General features: G+C 37.7%; 4 protein-coding genes across 4 annotated transcripts; 3 read left to right on the forward strand and 1 right to left on the reverse strand.

Moving 5' to 3' along the window:
* Positions 1-69: 69 nt before the first annotated feature.
* LOC148174085 (isocitrate dehydrogenase [NADP], mitochondrial-like) lies at positions 70-2,862 on the forward strand. Its single transcript, XM_088035434.1, has 3 exons — positions 70-264; positions 1,473-2,421; positions 2,473-2,862. The coding sequence occupies exons 1-3, from the start codon at positions 165-167 to the stop codon at positions 2,753-2,755; spliced, it is 1,332 nt and encodes a 443-aa protein (XP_087891560.1). The 5' UTR covers positions 70-164; the 3' UTR covers positions 2,756-2,862.
* Positions 2,863-5,115: 2,253 nt separating this feature from the next.
* On the forward strand, positions 5,116-6,518 carry Hao (Hydroxyacid oxidase). The gene is made up of 5 exons (XM_088036190.1): positions 5,116-5,314; positions 5,367-5,518; positions 5,567-5,687; positions 5,737-6,133; positions 6,184-6,518. Exons 1-5 carry the CDS (start codon positions 5,178-5,180, stop codon positions 6,478-6,480), a joined length of 1,104 nt encoding a protein of 367 aa, XP_087892316.1. The 5' UTR covers positions 5,116-5,177; the 3' UTR covers positions 6,481-6,518.
* Positions 6,519-6,954: 436 nt separating this feature from the next.
* Positions 6,955-10,486, forward strand: stc (nuclear transcription factor, X-box binding stc). Its single transcript, XM_088035733.1, has 5 exons — positions 6,955-7,088; positions 7,146-7,873; positions 7,980-8,791; positions 8,877-9,829; positions 9,881-10,486. Exons 2-5 carry the CDS (start codon positions 7,147-7,149, stop codon positions 10,425-10,427), a joined length of 3,039 nt encoding a protein of 1,012 aa, XP_087891859.1. The 5' UTR covers positions 6,955-7,088; position 7,146; the 3' UTR covers positions 10,428-10,486.
* A 4-nt stretch (positions 10,487-10,490) lies between these two features.
* Ykt6 (YKT6 v-SNARE homolog) lies at positions 10,491-12,019 on the reverse strand. The gene is made up of 3 exons (XM_088035735.1): positions 11,620-12,019; positions 11,302-11,573; positions 10,491-10,795 (listed from the first exon to the last, which is right to left on the reverse strand). Exons 1-3 carry the CDS (start codon positions 11,807-11,809, stop codon positions 10,658-10,660), a joined length of 600 nt encoding a protein of 199 aa, XP_087891861.1. The 5' UTR covers positions 11,810-12,019; the 3' UTR covers positions 10,491-10,657.
* Positions 12,020-12,084: the final 65 nt, after the last annotated feature.

Genomic DNA, 12,084 nt, shown 5'->3' on the forward strand with positions numbered 1-12,084 from the left:
CGGTGATGACGTAGCATGATTCCCGTTTGAGGACTCCCATGTAAACGCACCAAGTTGGCGTCGCTTTTCGTTCGGTTATTTTCGCGGGCGTACGAAGCTTACAACAAGTTGTTTTTCGATTTTCATTTTCAGTTTCTCGCTTGACAGTACAAGTTGAGGTTAAGATGGCAGGCACTTTGACTAAATTTTGTAAGACGTTTGGCAATGTGGCTGCCAAAAATCGATCAGTTTCGGCTGTGTCGGCTTTGCAGTCGCGGAGGAATTGTAAGTATTTTTTCCACATTTTTATAGATTTTAGAGGGTGTTTTTAATTTACAAGGGTAGGGGTGGAAATAATGTATGTATGTGATGCGGGGGGTGCATTTGCGGTACCGGTTTTAGGGGGTTTCTCACAGCTTCCAGATCTTTGCTCCGTTCAAAGTTTGAATCTGTTGAGAGGTTATCACGTGTGCTTTTTTTGAGTTTTTTTTAAGTAAGTACTCATAGAAAGCTTTTGGGCTTAAATCCATTATAAATTACCGTGAAAACTGTTATCAGATCCCATATTTATTGAATTGTTATTTGAATAGGGCTCTTAACAATTTACGGCAGTAATAAATTTTTATCTTGATAATACATATAAGTAGGTACTTCTGTGATATAATATCTGACTATCGCAACATTTCACATTTCCTCTTTCTAATCGCGATATCGGCAAATATGTAACATTTTTCAAATTTACCTTCCCGAATTCAAGTTTTTTACATGCGTCGGCTTCGGCCACCAATCAGAAACGAACGCGCCAAATTCAAAGTGCACCGGACACGTGCATCTTTTATCTTGTTTTTAAATAGAGAAAATAGATTGACGTCACTTTTGATTGAAAACATACTGCAGTTGAAAGGAAAACAATAACAGATCATCGTTCACTCGTTATGTAACCAACTTTTCTTACACCTAATGCTAAAAATCGTTCAATACTATCACGCAAATATTTACACGATTAATTTTGGTATTTTTAACTCGTTTTGAAATAGATCAGATTGAGATAAATTGTGCGATGAAATTCGCAAGCGGATGTTGGTTTTTTATATTGGCCTTGGGAGTTTTCTTTAAGGTTTCCATAAAATAAATTTTTGATTTATTGAAGGTAATGTTGTTATCAACCTCACGTTCAAATTTTATCACTGACAAGTTTTGGTGATAAGACGTTTGAACTCAGATCTCATAAATTGATGTTAATTAATCCTATTACCGCTTAACGGAAATTGTAGTTTGTGCGTTCTTTATATTTCACAATTTTTTGAACCGCTGAGTTTAAGGTCAAAGGGAGCAAGTTTTGTAATCTTTTTTTATTTCTATTTTCTATTCTATTTTAGTTCCTGATTAGAACCAGAAACAATTTATTATTCGGCAATGTTTTATTTATGGGTTATTTTACAATAGCGTTATCGCATTATTGAATAATATTATATTATTGTTTCTTTCTGCAGATGGCGCCCAGCGCGTGGTGGCCAAGAACCCCGTGGTGGAAATGGATGGCGACGAAATGACCCGCATAATCTGGGAGAAAATAAAAGAACGTCTCATCTTCCCCTATGTCAAGCTTGAATCATTATACTTCGATTTGGGGCTCCCTTACAGAGACCAGACCAACGACCAAGTGACCATCGACGCAGCTAATGCCATTTTGAAACACAACGTAGGGATCAAATGCGCAACGATAACCCCCGACGAACAACGCGTGGAAGAGTTTAAATTGAAGAAAATGTGGCTGTCGCCGAATGGTACCATCAGAAATATATTGGGTGGTACTGTTTTCCGCGAACCCATCCTTTGTAAGAATATTCCAAAATTGGTTCCTGGATGGACAAAAGCCATCATTATTGGACGTCACGCTCACGGTGACCAGTACAAAGCGAAAGATTTCGTGATAACTAAACCGGGGAAAGTTGAGATGGTCTACACCGGTGATGATGGTACCGTGGAGAAGTTTGAGCTTTTCAAGTATAAAGGAGGTGGTGTTGCCTTGGGGATGTATAACACTGATGAAAGTATCAGAGCTTTCGCACATTCTTCATTCCAAGTAGCTATTAATAAGGGATGGCCGTTGTATTTGTCCACCAAGAATACCATCTTGAAGAAGTACGACGGGCGTTTCAAAGACATTTTCCAAGAAATTTACGAGAAAGAATACAAACCTAAATTCGAGGCAAAGAAGATCTGGTACGAACACAGACTTATCGATGATATGGTAGCCCAAGGACTGAAATCCGCAGGAGGATTCGTTTGGGCTTGTAAGAACTACGATGGTGATGTTCAATCCGACATTGTCGCCCAAGGATACGGTTCTTTGGGTATGATGACGTCAGTTTTAATGTGTCCAGATGGTAAAACAATCGAGTCGGAAGCTGCTCATGGTACCGTTACTCGACACTACAGGTGATTTTTCAAAACCAATTGATTAGTATTATGAATTTTAAATAATTACAGAGAACATCAGAAGGGAAATCCCACTTCCACCAACCCCATCGCATCTATCTTTGCCTGGACCAGAGGTTTGGAACATCGAGCTCAACTAGACGGTACTCCGGATTTGGCCAAATTCACACAAACTTTGGAAAAAGCTTGCGTCGATTGTGTTGAATCTGGAAAAATGACTAAAGACTTGGCAGCTTCCATTCATGGTCTGCCGAATGTTAAGCCAGGGATGTATCTCAATACTCAAGACTTTTTAGAAGCTATAGCTGAACAATTAGACAGAAATCTTAAATAATTTTAAGGATTTTTTACTTCCATATTTACTTATTACAAGTAATATTTATGATTTTTAAGAAATCTGTAAATAAATTTTAAAATACATTTTTTTACAAAATTGAAAAACTGCAATTTTATTTGACCTGGTTGAATAATTGGTTGCCTACTTAATTTCACCTTTACGGGAGGATTTGTAATAAGTAATAATACTTGATATAAAGACAGACTTTCTTTTGTACCTTAGAAAAAACAAATTTTCGTCTAGTGACTTTACGCAAACCAGGAATACACTAAAGACACAAACCGTCATATCAGTCATTCAAATATTAACCCTCGCATCATCAGGCAACCAACAATACAGTTGTATATCATACAAGTTACAGTCGAATTTCGATTCGTCTTACATTAGTTTTTTTCTAAGTTAAAATCTCTGAAATAGATTCCGCAAGGGACCTTAAGGGTGCTAGCACTCAACACCACCGCCCACAACAGACGTCGCGTCGCCTTAAATTCATTTCTCTTTCATTCAGGAAATGTTAAGAAGTTTTTAATGTCCTTCATGCTATAGATTGTAGCAGAATTCAACGAGGATGTTACAGCACTGAGACTTTACGCATGCTAGCACTCAACACCACCGCCTACAACAGACGTCGCGACGATTTTAATTCATTCCTCTTTCTTTCAGGGATAGTTAAAAAGTTTTTATTGTTTTTCCTGTTTTAGATTGCAGCAGAATTCGACAAAGATGTTACAGAACTGGGACTTCAAGAGTGCTAACACTTAACACCGCCGCCCACAACAGACGTCGCGACGCCTTTAATTAATTTCTTTTTCTTTAAGGGATTGTTAAGAAGTCTTTTATGTTTTAGATTGTAAAAAGTCTCAAAAAAAATTTAAAACTTCCCAACTAAATCAAGCAATATAAGAGGAAATATACAAGATTGTTAACAATTTTTATAGTCTCGTTCGAAATATTATTGGTTTGGAAAAATGGTGAATGCGCCGGGATTTTTTCCTGAAAAAATTATGTACCTATATAAATCCAATTCTGTCAATATCTCGCTAATTTATGGAGCAAACTTAAATTTATTGGTGCTCGTTTAACGCAGAATTCAAAACTGTAAATTTTTCATGTAGCTCAATAAATTACTGAATAGAACGGTTTAATAGAAATCTTTACGCCATCATCATCAAAAAAGCATAATTTATATGACAAAAACACAGAGGCCGTCATTATCGACCAATTCATCGTCATCAAGTGTTTTCCCATGCTTTGTTACGGAGCACGGATCGGTATTTTAACATTACATTCTAACATTATGGAATGCTAAAAAATAATCGAATAATCACATGGATTTGTTGTTCCGTAATGATAATTATTATTTGATGATTTTTTAGCGTTTCGTAATTTTAAGGTGTTGGTCCGTCTGATTTTTCAAAATGTAGCATTAGCAAATACAATACAAATTTCTCAAACTCCGTATTATTTGGTGGTCCGTAATTTATAGTTGGTGGTTCCAGACCGAGGGAAACGTCTAAATGCCAAATTTATTCAAATACATTGTAATTATTCAAAAAAGTGATTAGTCCAGAGTCTCGATAAAATTCTAAAAGATTTTTGATTTAATAAATTATAATTTTGACAAAGGGCAGCTATTTTGAGCAAAACTGAAAATATTGAATTTGTGTCTTTTTTAATAAAACACCAATATCAGCAAAGTTGTTTCCAAAAATAAGTTTGTTTTTGGAGATAATGCATAAATATTTCAATAAATTGTTTAAGTGGGTATAAAGTGATGATCACATGTTAAAGTACGTAATAATGGTGCTAAAATAGTCTGCGCCGTGTTATTTGAAATATGTTGGCTGTACAATGTCTCGAAACGTTTATTCGACTTTATTATTAATTGTTAAGATAACAAAATGAAAACAAAAAATGTTAAACAAACTGGGCAACGCACTTTTTTTTGAAACTAAAGCAAAAGTACTGTTTTCAGGTTTGCCGCGAAATACTTTTAAATACCAATTTTGTGCCAAAACAAGAAATATGTACTAATCAATTTTTAATAAATCAGTCAATACAAAATTAAACTACAGTTTTCAAATGCAGCGTCTTCCTCACAGTATGATGCCTTTGTGTTTTTTTATTAATTGTTGTATTAAATGATCTAGAAATGTATTTAAATCGATTCTAAAATTTTCCATTTAATCAAAAAATTATATAACTGCCCCCAGCAGTGCGCAAAACCTCGATAACCATCATATTAATACGTCTTTGCTATCGGTTTGTCCTTCGCGTGTGTCTAAGAATGCCATAATAGATAGTGTCCAAGTAAACATCGATATCCTATCATGCTAGGGTCAATTGTTGGTCATCATAAATGTACATGATTTAAAACCGCTCAGTAACAATTGTCGTTCCGCCAAACAACCATCCCAAAATGGCAGATTCCTTAGTGTGTGTAAAAGATTTTGAAAAACACGCATTTTCGGTTCTTCCCAAAAACGCGCTCGATTATTACCGCAGTGGAGCAGGAGCTGAAGAAACTCTTGCAAATAATCGTAAAGCGTTTTCCAAGTAAGATACAATTCTTTTTAAGTACGATTTTTCAATAAATCGGTGAATTTAGGTTCAAGATCAGACCGCGATGTTTAAGAAACGTAGTTCAAAGAGACCTTTCAACAACGGTTTTGGGACAAAAGGTCCAGATGCCGGTCGGAATTTCACCTACAGCGATGCAAAGAATGGCGCATCCAGAAGGAGAATGTGCCAATGCGCGAGGTAAGAAAAATTAGATGAAAAGGGGATAACTGCAGAGTTTTTTTCTAGCTGCTCAGGCAATGGGTACTATTTATACCCTCAGTACTATTGCGACCAGTAGCATCGAAGAAGTAGCAGAAGCGGCTCCACACGCAATCAAATGGTTTCAATTGTACATCTACAGAGACAGGTGCTATCTTGAACTAACTTCTTCACAATTATAACTACATTGTCCTCAGAGAAGTGACCAGAAGACTAGTGGAACGCGCAGAAAATGCAGGCTTCAAAGCACTGGTGCTAACAGTCGATACACCAATGTTCGGTCTTCGTTTAGCAGACATTAGAAATAAATTTACCCTTCCACGACACCTCACATTAGCTAATTTCGCTGGAGATAAAGCTACAGGAATGGGCAAGAGTGAATCAGGCTCCGGTCTTAACAACTACGTTAATCGACTCTTCGACCAAAGCTTAGAGTGGCAAGATATCAAATGGCTCCAAAGCTTCACAAAACTACCAATTGTAGTCAAAGGAGTCCTTACTGCTGAAGACGCTCTTATTGCTGCTGATTTAGGTGTTGCGGCTATCATGGTGTCTAACCACGGCGCTAGACAAGTTGATGGGACCCCAGCTTCGGTAAAACCATGAAAAATTATTTTCTTTTTTTACTTCTTATTTTACTTTAGGTTGAAGCTTTGCCCGAAATCGTAAAAGCGGTAGGAAATAGAGTCGAAATTTATATGGACGGAGGAATTACTGATGGTACTGATGTGTATAAAGCTCTGGGTTTGGGGGCAAAAATGGTGTTTGTGGGAAGACCTGCGTTGTGGGGTTTAGCTCACAGTGGCGAAGAGGGCGTGAAAAAAATCTTAACTATACTTAAAACGGAGTTGGATTATGCTTTGGCCATCACGGGATGTTCCACGGTCAGGGACATCACCAATCAGATGGTGGTACCGGAAGCGTACTACAGTAAATTGTAATTTTTTGTACATAAGAACTAATAAACAACATCAAACTATTTTTAACTAAATATAATAAAAACAGTAATTAGCTTAATAAATTTGTTATAACAAGTAATTCATATACATAGAATTGAAAGTAAAAATATTTAAGAAGAAAGAGAAAAAAACTTGAGATATTAAAAAATTGACGTTTAAAGTAAACCATTTTTTTTAACAAGACTGTGGCGCACCGCCTGCTATTTGATTTTGGGGTTGATACAAACTTAAATTTAAAAATGTTTAGATTTGTGCTACTGACAATAGGCAACCAGTAATACAAAAAACACAATTTTTATTTAAAGAGTTAAAATTTAAAATAAAAACAAAACACAGTAAAAAATCAACAAAATTATGTAATTTATCGTAATAATTACGAACATTTTATAATTAATGTTTTATTAAATTTTTGGGTGTGTCGTAACTTTAACCACAATTTTAAATACAGCTGTCATCTGTCAGTTTTCTGCCAACTGTCATTCGGCATTTTACTTTCTATCAACCGTTGCCAAATTTAAGCTTTTATTCCTATCAGTCTACACGTAATTCCCTGTAAATTGCACAACAGGTTGCAACTGATCAATTTAACGGTAAATATAAATTCGTCTCATTACACACTCATATTTAGTATTGATAATCATGTGTAGCATGTCGTATTGGGACCCGTACCAAGAGCAGTTGCATGGAGGTTTTCCAATATGTAACGGAGAATATGTACAGTATTATAACAACATGTCCTACTACAATGACCCCAGTCGCGGAAATTACGGTGTCGGAAACTCAGGATACAACCTTTACAATGGGCAATCATACCAGAATAATTATTTGGAAGAAGCAGGACCTAGTCAGGTGACCAGTAATTTCTCTCCAAATCTTGCTAATGAGGATGTCGGGGTGAGTCAATACAATGATTTGAATAGAAACAGCGGAAGTGTCAAGAAGAAGTCAAATGATAGAAATAGATATTGGAATGGGCGAAAAAATGAAAGGTATGGAAGTGGAAGAACTTTTACTAGGACAAGACCTGAAAAACCTGAACAAAGAAGAGTTGAAGCAGATGACGGGAATGGGGACGATGGCAGAGAACCATCTGGAACCAAACCCAGAAACAAAATAAATCAAAAACAGGGGGAAGGGAAGAATAGTTATAATCATTATAATAGGTATAGGAACAGTTATGATGATAGAAGAAGTAATTATAGAGGTAGAGACAATCGTTTTGATTATGATAATAGAAGCTACAATAAATATGGAAAGTCTAATAGTAGAAATTATGAGGGGGGTGACTACGGTGCTAATGGAAGGGATGATCGCTCTAACTGGAGGGCTAACACAGGAAGTCGCAAGTGTAAAAACGTTGAAGATAAGAAGAAATGTAAGTATGATGCAATCATTTCATCAATTGTGTTTCTTTGATCAAAGTTCAGTTATTAACTTAACTTACTTTTTAACAATTTTAAATAACTCAGTTACCTTTTTAGTGGACGCTGCGTCCCAGCGCGAGCGTCTGGAGCAGATGCTCTCCCGCCGCATGCTCGAGTGCCTCGTTTGTTGCGAAAAAATCAAACACACCGATAAAGTCTGGACCTGCGAACAATGCTACCATATCCTCCATTTAAACTGTACTGTTGCTTGGGCCAACTCTTCAAAAGTAGAAAACGGTTGGCGTTGTCCCGCCTGCCAAAACGTCTGCAGTGATATTCCTAAAATCTATACTTGTTACTGCGGTAAAACGCAAGAGCCTCGTCCTGTTCCTGGCGTAGTTCCGCACGCTTGTGGAGAATTATGCGAGAAAGCGCGTCGGGGCTGTGAACATAAATGTACGATTCTTTGTCATCCAGGTCCTTGTCCTGATTGTCATGTGATGGTAGCTAAACCATGCGGATGTGGTGAAACCACGCAAACTGTTAAATGCAGTTCAGATACTGAGATTGTATGTAGCGCCGTTTGTAATAAGACTTTGGGATGTTGCATTCACAAGTGCGAGGAGAAGTGTCACTCTGGAGAGTGTCTACCCTGTGGGAAAAGTCTCCAGCAAATCTGTTTTTGCGGAAAAGTCGGAAGGAAAGTAAAATGCACACGGGAATTCCAAGGAGCAACAACTTACTCCTGTGAAGAGATTTGTGGAAGAACGTTGTCTTGTGGCAACCACAAATGCGAGAAGATTTGTCATGACGGCGATTGCGAAACATGCGAGAGAGATGTAGAGAAGATATTGACGTGTCCTTGTGGAAGAACAATGCTACAGACTGTTAGAAAATCTTGTCTGGATCCTATACCTTGCTGTGATAAAGTAAGCAAGTAAACTGAGCCAACATTTTATTATTTTAACACGTGTGGCTTCGGAAGAGTATGTTTTAATTTTTTTTTCTTTTCAGACATGTGCGAAACTCCTCAAATGTGGCCAACCCGCCGCGCCCCACACTTGCAAAGAACCCTGCCATGAAGGCCCCTGTCCCATCTGCCCTCTAACCACCCTCATTCGCTGTAGATGTGGTCATATGGACCGCGAAATTCCATGCAAACAAGTAACCACAAAAGCAGACGATGCTCGCTGCGAGAAAAAATGCACAAAGAAACGCCTCTGTGGCAAACATCGGTGCAATCAGCGCTGCTGCATCGAAGTCGAGCACATTTGTCCCCTCCCTTGTAACCACACCCTGTCATGTGGTCAACATCGCTGTGATCGTACTTGTCACAGTGGGCGGTGCCCTCCTTGCATGGAGACAAGTTTTGAAGAGTTATATTGTGAATGTGGAGCCAACGTTTTGTATCCTCCAATACCTTGTGGCACGAAGCCGCCTGTTTGCAACAATCCCTGCCCCAGGCCACGCCCCTGTGGCCATGAAGTCAACCATTCGTGTCACACGGGGGTGTGTCCTCCCTGTACTGTCTTGTGCAAAAGGTGGTGCTATGGAAAGCATGAGCAGCGGTCAGCTATCCCGTGTTACCAAGAAGATTTTAGTTGTGGGTTACCATGTGGAAAGCCTATGCCATGCGGTTCTCATAAATGCGATAAACCTTGTCACATGGGACCATGTCCCTTGCCGTGTAAGCAAAAATGTTTGATAAAAAGAGCCCAATGTGGCCATCCTTGTGGAGCCCCTTGTCATGATCCCCCATGTCGCGAGAGCTCTTGTAAGCACAGCGTCCAGGTTTCCTGTTTATGTGGCTTGCAAAAAAGCACAAAACCTTGTATTGAATTATCTGATGAGTATAGAGTCATGGAAATGGCTAATTTAAGAGAAAAAATGGCGGACATGATGAAAGACCAATCGGTGGATATCAGCGACATCGTCAATAAACCCAAAAGACCAGGAGTTTTGAAAATGTGAGTATATACCAAAACGCGATTTTAATTAATCAAATCATATGTTCACAGTTTGGAATGCAACGAGGAGTGTCGAGTCCTAGAACGCAACCGCCGTCTCGCCATCGGCCTCCAAATCCGCAATCCTGATTTGAGTCAAAAGTTAACACCGCGTTACTCAGACTTCATGCGTGGATGGGCGAAGAAAGATCCCCAATTTTGTCAGAAAATCCACGAGAAGCTGACGGAGCTTGTTCAGTTAGCGAAGCAAAGCAAGCAAAAAAGTCGCTCGTATTCTTTCGAGTCTATGAATAGAGATAAAAGACACTTCGTACATGAATACTGCGAGCACTTTGGATGCGACAGCGCTGCCTACGATATGGAACCCAATAGAAATATCGTAGCGACTGCTTTTAAAGATAAATCATGGTTGCCGAGTATGAGTCTTCTCGAGTTTCTTCAAAGAGAGAACGGACAACGGAAGGTCCCAGGGCCGGTTTTAAGTAAAGGTTTAATTGGGAAATCCGAAAGTGTCGCTTTAAAGTTGCCGGGAAGACCACAGCGGTCCAGCACTCCTCCGGGAGAAACCGTGGATTACTTTGATAACCCCCCAATGTAATGTTTTATATCGTTCTATTTCATTTATTATTTTTGAAGGTTAATAAATTGGTTTCGTATAAAATTGCACCTTTACACATTTATTCCTTGTATACACTTTACATTTATTGTCATAAATATACACTCAACATACAGCGATTATATTATAAGAATAATAATAATATGAACATCCAAATTCTCAGTAACAAGGAGATTTCAAATGAACGTTGTGGTTAAATAAGGAATGCGAATTTAACTGAAGTTGCAACAACTGTTTGTTTTACGAGCGGTTTTATAAAACGCCTTGGATTGCATACTTAATCCCTCTGATTTTGACACCAAGTCATCGAGTTTTTCTCCTCGTTGAAGTACACTTTCGATTGCGTGGTGCTGCAAAAAATATAAGTTACTGTCTGATTTCAAGTTCACTTGCGGCATTGTGCAACACCTATAAAAGCGATGCTACAACATTGGTTCAATTTTAAAGTAACAAAAAGCTTAGTATTATTATTTTGCTCGATGATTATCAACAGCTACAGATGCAGACGACAATTATTGCGGTCTGGGGCAAAGGTCAACATGTAAATATTTAGAACATAACGCAGATATTGTTAACAAAAATCAATTTGGTTTTATTAATCAGCGGGATAAGAATTTCCGTTGTAATAAAAGAAACGTTTCGGTTATTGCGCGCTTGTTTATTTCCACTTAGAAATAAACGCCAAGGGTGGCATATATTCAATGTTTTATCTTTCTCTCCATAAATTTAGAAAGATTAAGTTGATATTATTTTCATTTTCTTTTTTTTTTTCATTTAAATTAAATTTCCTCAATGAAGATAATTTTTCATGATTAACAGTTCCCTGAATCTTGTTGAAAAAGCTGTTAACACTTACTAATATAATTTTAGTTTCATCCAAGTCCTCTTGTATCTTAGTAATAGCATCAGCTTCCTTAGGATTTTGGTATTTAGCTAAGTAACTAGTTAACTGGGGGAAAGCCACTTCTCGTTCAGTCAAAGTGGGCCAATTTGCAGCTGGAATCTTCTGACTAAACTCATCCAATATTTTTGTGATCAGTGTGTGTGAAACTCTAGTTGGATACTCATGATCAGATATTACAACTCCTGCTAAATTATCCGCTCTAACGTACACATGACACATATACTCTAAAAAATAATATTTAAATAAAATCATAAAACATGACTTTCCAACCTCCTTCCTTTACTGACTGCCTAGAAGCTGGAATCGTTCTCTCAACTATTGTCTTACAAAAAAATGTCATAAACTCTTCCACAGATCCGCGCTGGAAATAACTGAAGCTTTGTAGGTCAAAAGATGATTTCAACCAGGTCGCACTTGTGGGTCCTTTGTACAGAACACTGATACAATATAGCTTAACCATATTTTAACAATTATCTAAAAAATATCTACAAAAAACTTCCGACAACCATTACTAAAATCTCAATTGTTTGGTGTAATTAGTGCATCAGTTCGTGACGTTTCGTTATAAAAAACACTTAAAGGAACATAATCTGTTAATAAACACTACTGCGGCATAAACTGACAAGTGGAAAGAAAATCACTTGACATTGACACTCAGTGCTGCCAAGTTGACCTACTTGGGATAAAAACTAATTGTTTTCGTTTTTAGGACACTGACACAATTAAAATCAGTGT

The sequence above is a fragment of the Gnatocerus cornutus genome, chromosome 5 (assembly GCF_029298725.1).
Source record: "Gnatocerus cornutus isolate USDA-ARS CGAHR chromosome 5, icGnaCorn1.1, whole genome shotgun sequence".
NCBI lineage: Eukaryota > Metazoa > Arthropoda > Insecta > Coleoptera > Tenebrionidae > Gnatocerus > Gnatocerus cornutus.

Excerpts from the sequence above, each read along its gene's own strand:
- stc (XM_088035733.1), top strand. The coding sequence starts at position 7,147 with ATGTCGTATTGGGACCCGTACCAAGAGCAGTTGCATGGAGGTTTTCCA. Across the intron at positions 7,874-7,979 it reads CGTTGAAGATAAGAAGAAAT|TGGACGCTGCGTCCCAGCGC; the intron begins GTAAGTATGATG and ends TTACCTTTTTAG. Across the intron at positions 8,792-8,876 it reads CTATACCTTGCTGTGATAAA|ACATGTGCGAAACTCCTCAA; the intron begins GTAAGCAAGTAA and ends TTTTCTTTTCAG.
- Hao (XM_088036190.1), top strand. The coding sequence starts at position 5,178 with ATGGCAGATTCCTTAGTGTGTGTAAAAGATTTTGAAAAACACGCATTT. Across the intron at positions 5,688-5,736 it reads TTGTACATCTACAGAGACAG|AGAAGTGACCAGAAGACTAG; the intron begins GTGCTATCTTGA and ends CATTGTCCTCAG. Across the intron at positions 6,134-6,183 it reads TTGATGGGACCCCAGCTTCG|GTTGAAGCTTTGCCCGAAAT; the intron begins GTAAAACCATGA and ends ATTTTACTTTAG.
- Ykt6 (XM_088035735.1), bottom strand. The coding sequence starts at position 11,809 with ATGGTTAAGCTATATTGTATCAGTGTTCTGTACAAAGGACCCACAAGT. Across the intron at positions 11,574-11,619 it reads GCAGTCAGTAAAGGAAGGAG|AGTATATGTGTCATGTGTAC; the intron begins GTTGGAAAGTCA and ends ATTATTTTTTAG. Across the intron at positions 10,796-11,301 it reads ATGAAACTAAAATTATATTA|CACCACGCAATCGAAAGTGT; the intron begins GTAAGTGTTAAC and ends TATTTTTTGCAG.
- LOC148174085 (XM_088035434.1), top strand. The coding sequence starts at position 165 with ATGGCAGGCACTTTGACTAAATTTTGTAAGACGTTTGGCAATGTGGCT. Across the intron at positions 265-1,472 it reads TTTGCAGTCGCGGAGGAATT|ATGGCGCCCAGCGCGTGGTG; the intron begins GTAAGTATTTTT and ends TTCTTTCTGCAG. Across the intron at positions 2,422-2,472 it reads ACCGTTACTCGACACTACAG|AGAACATCAGAAGGGAAATC; the intron begins GTGATTTTTCAA and ends AAATAATTACAG.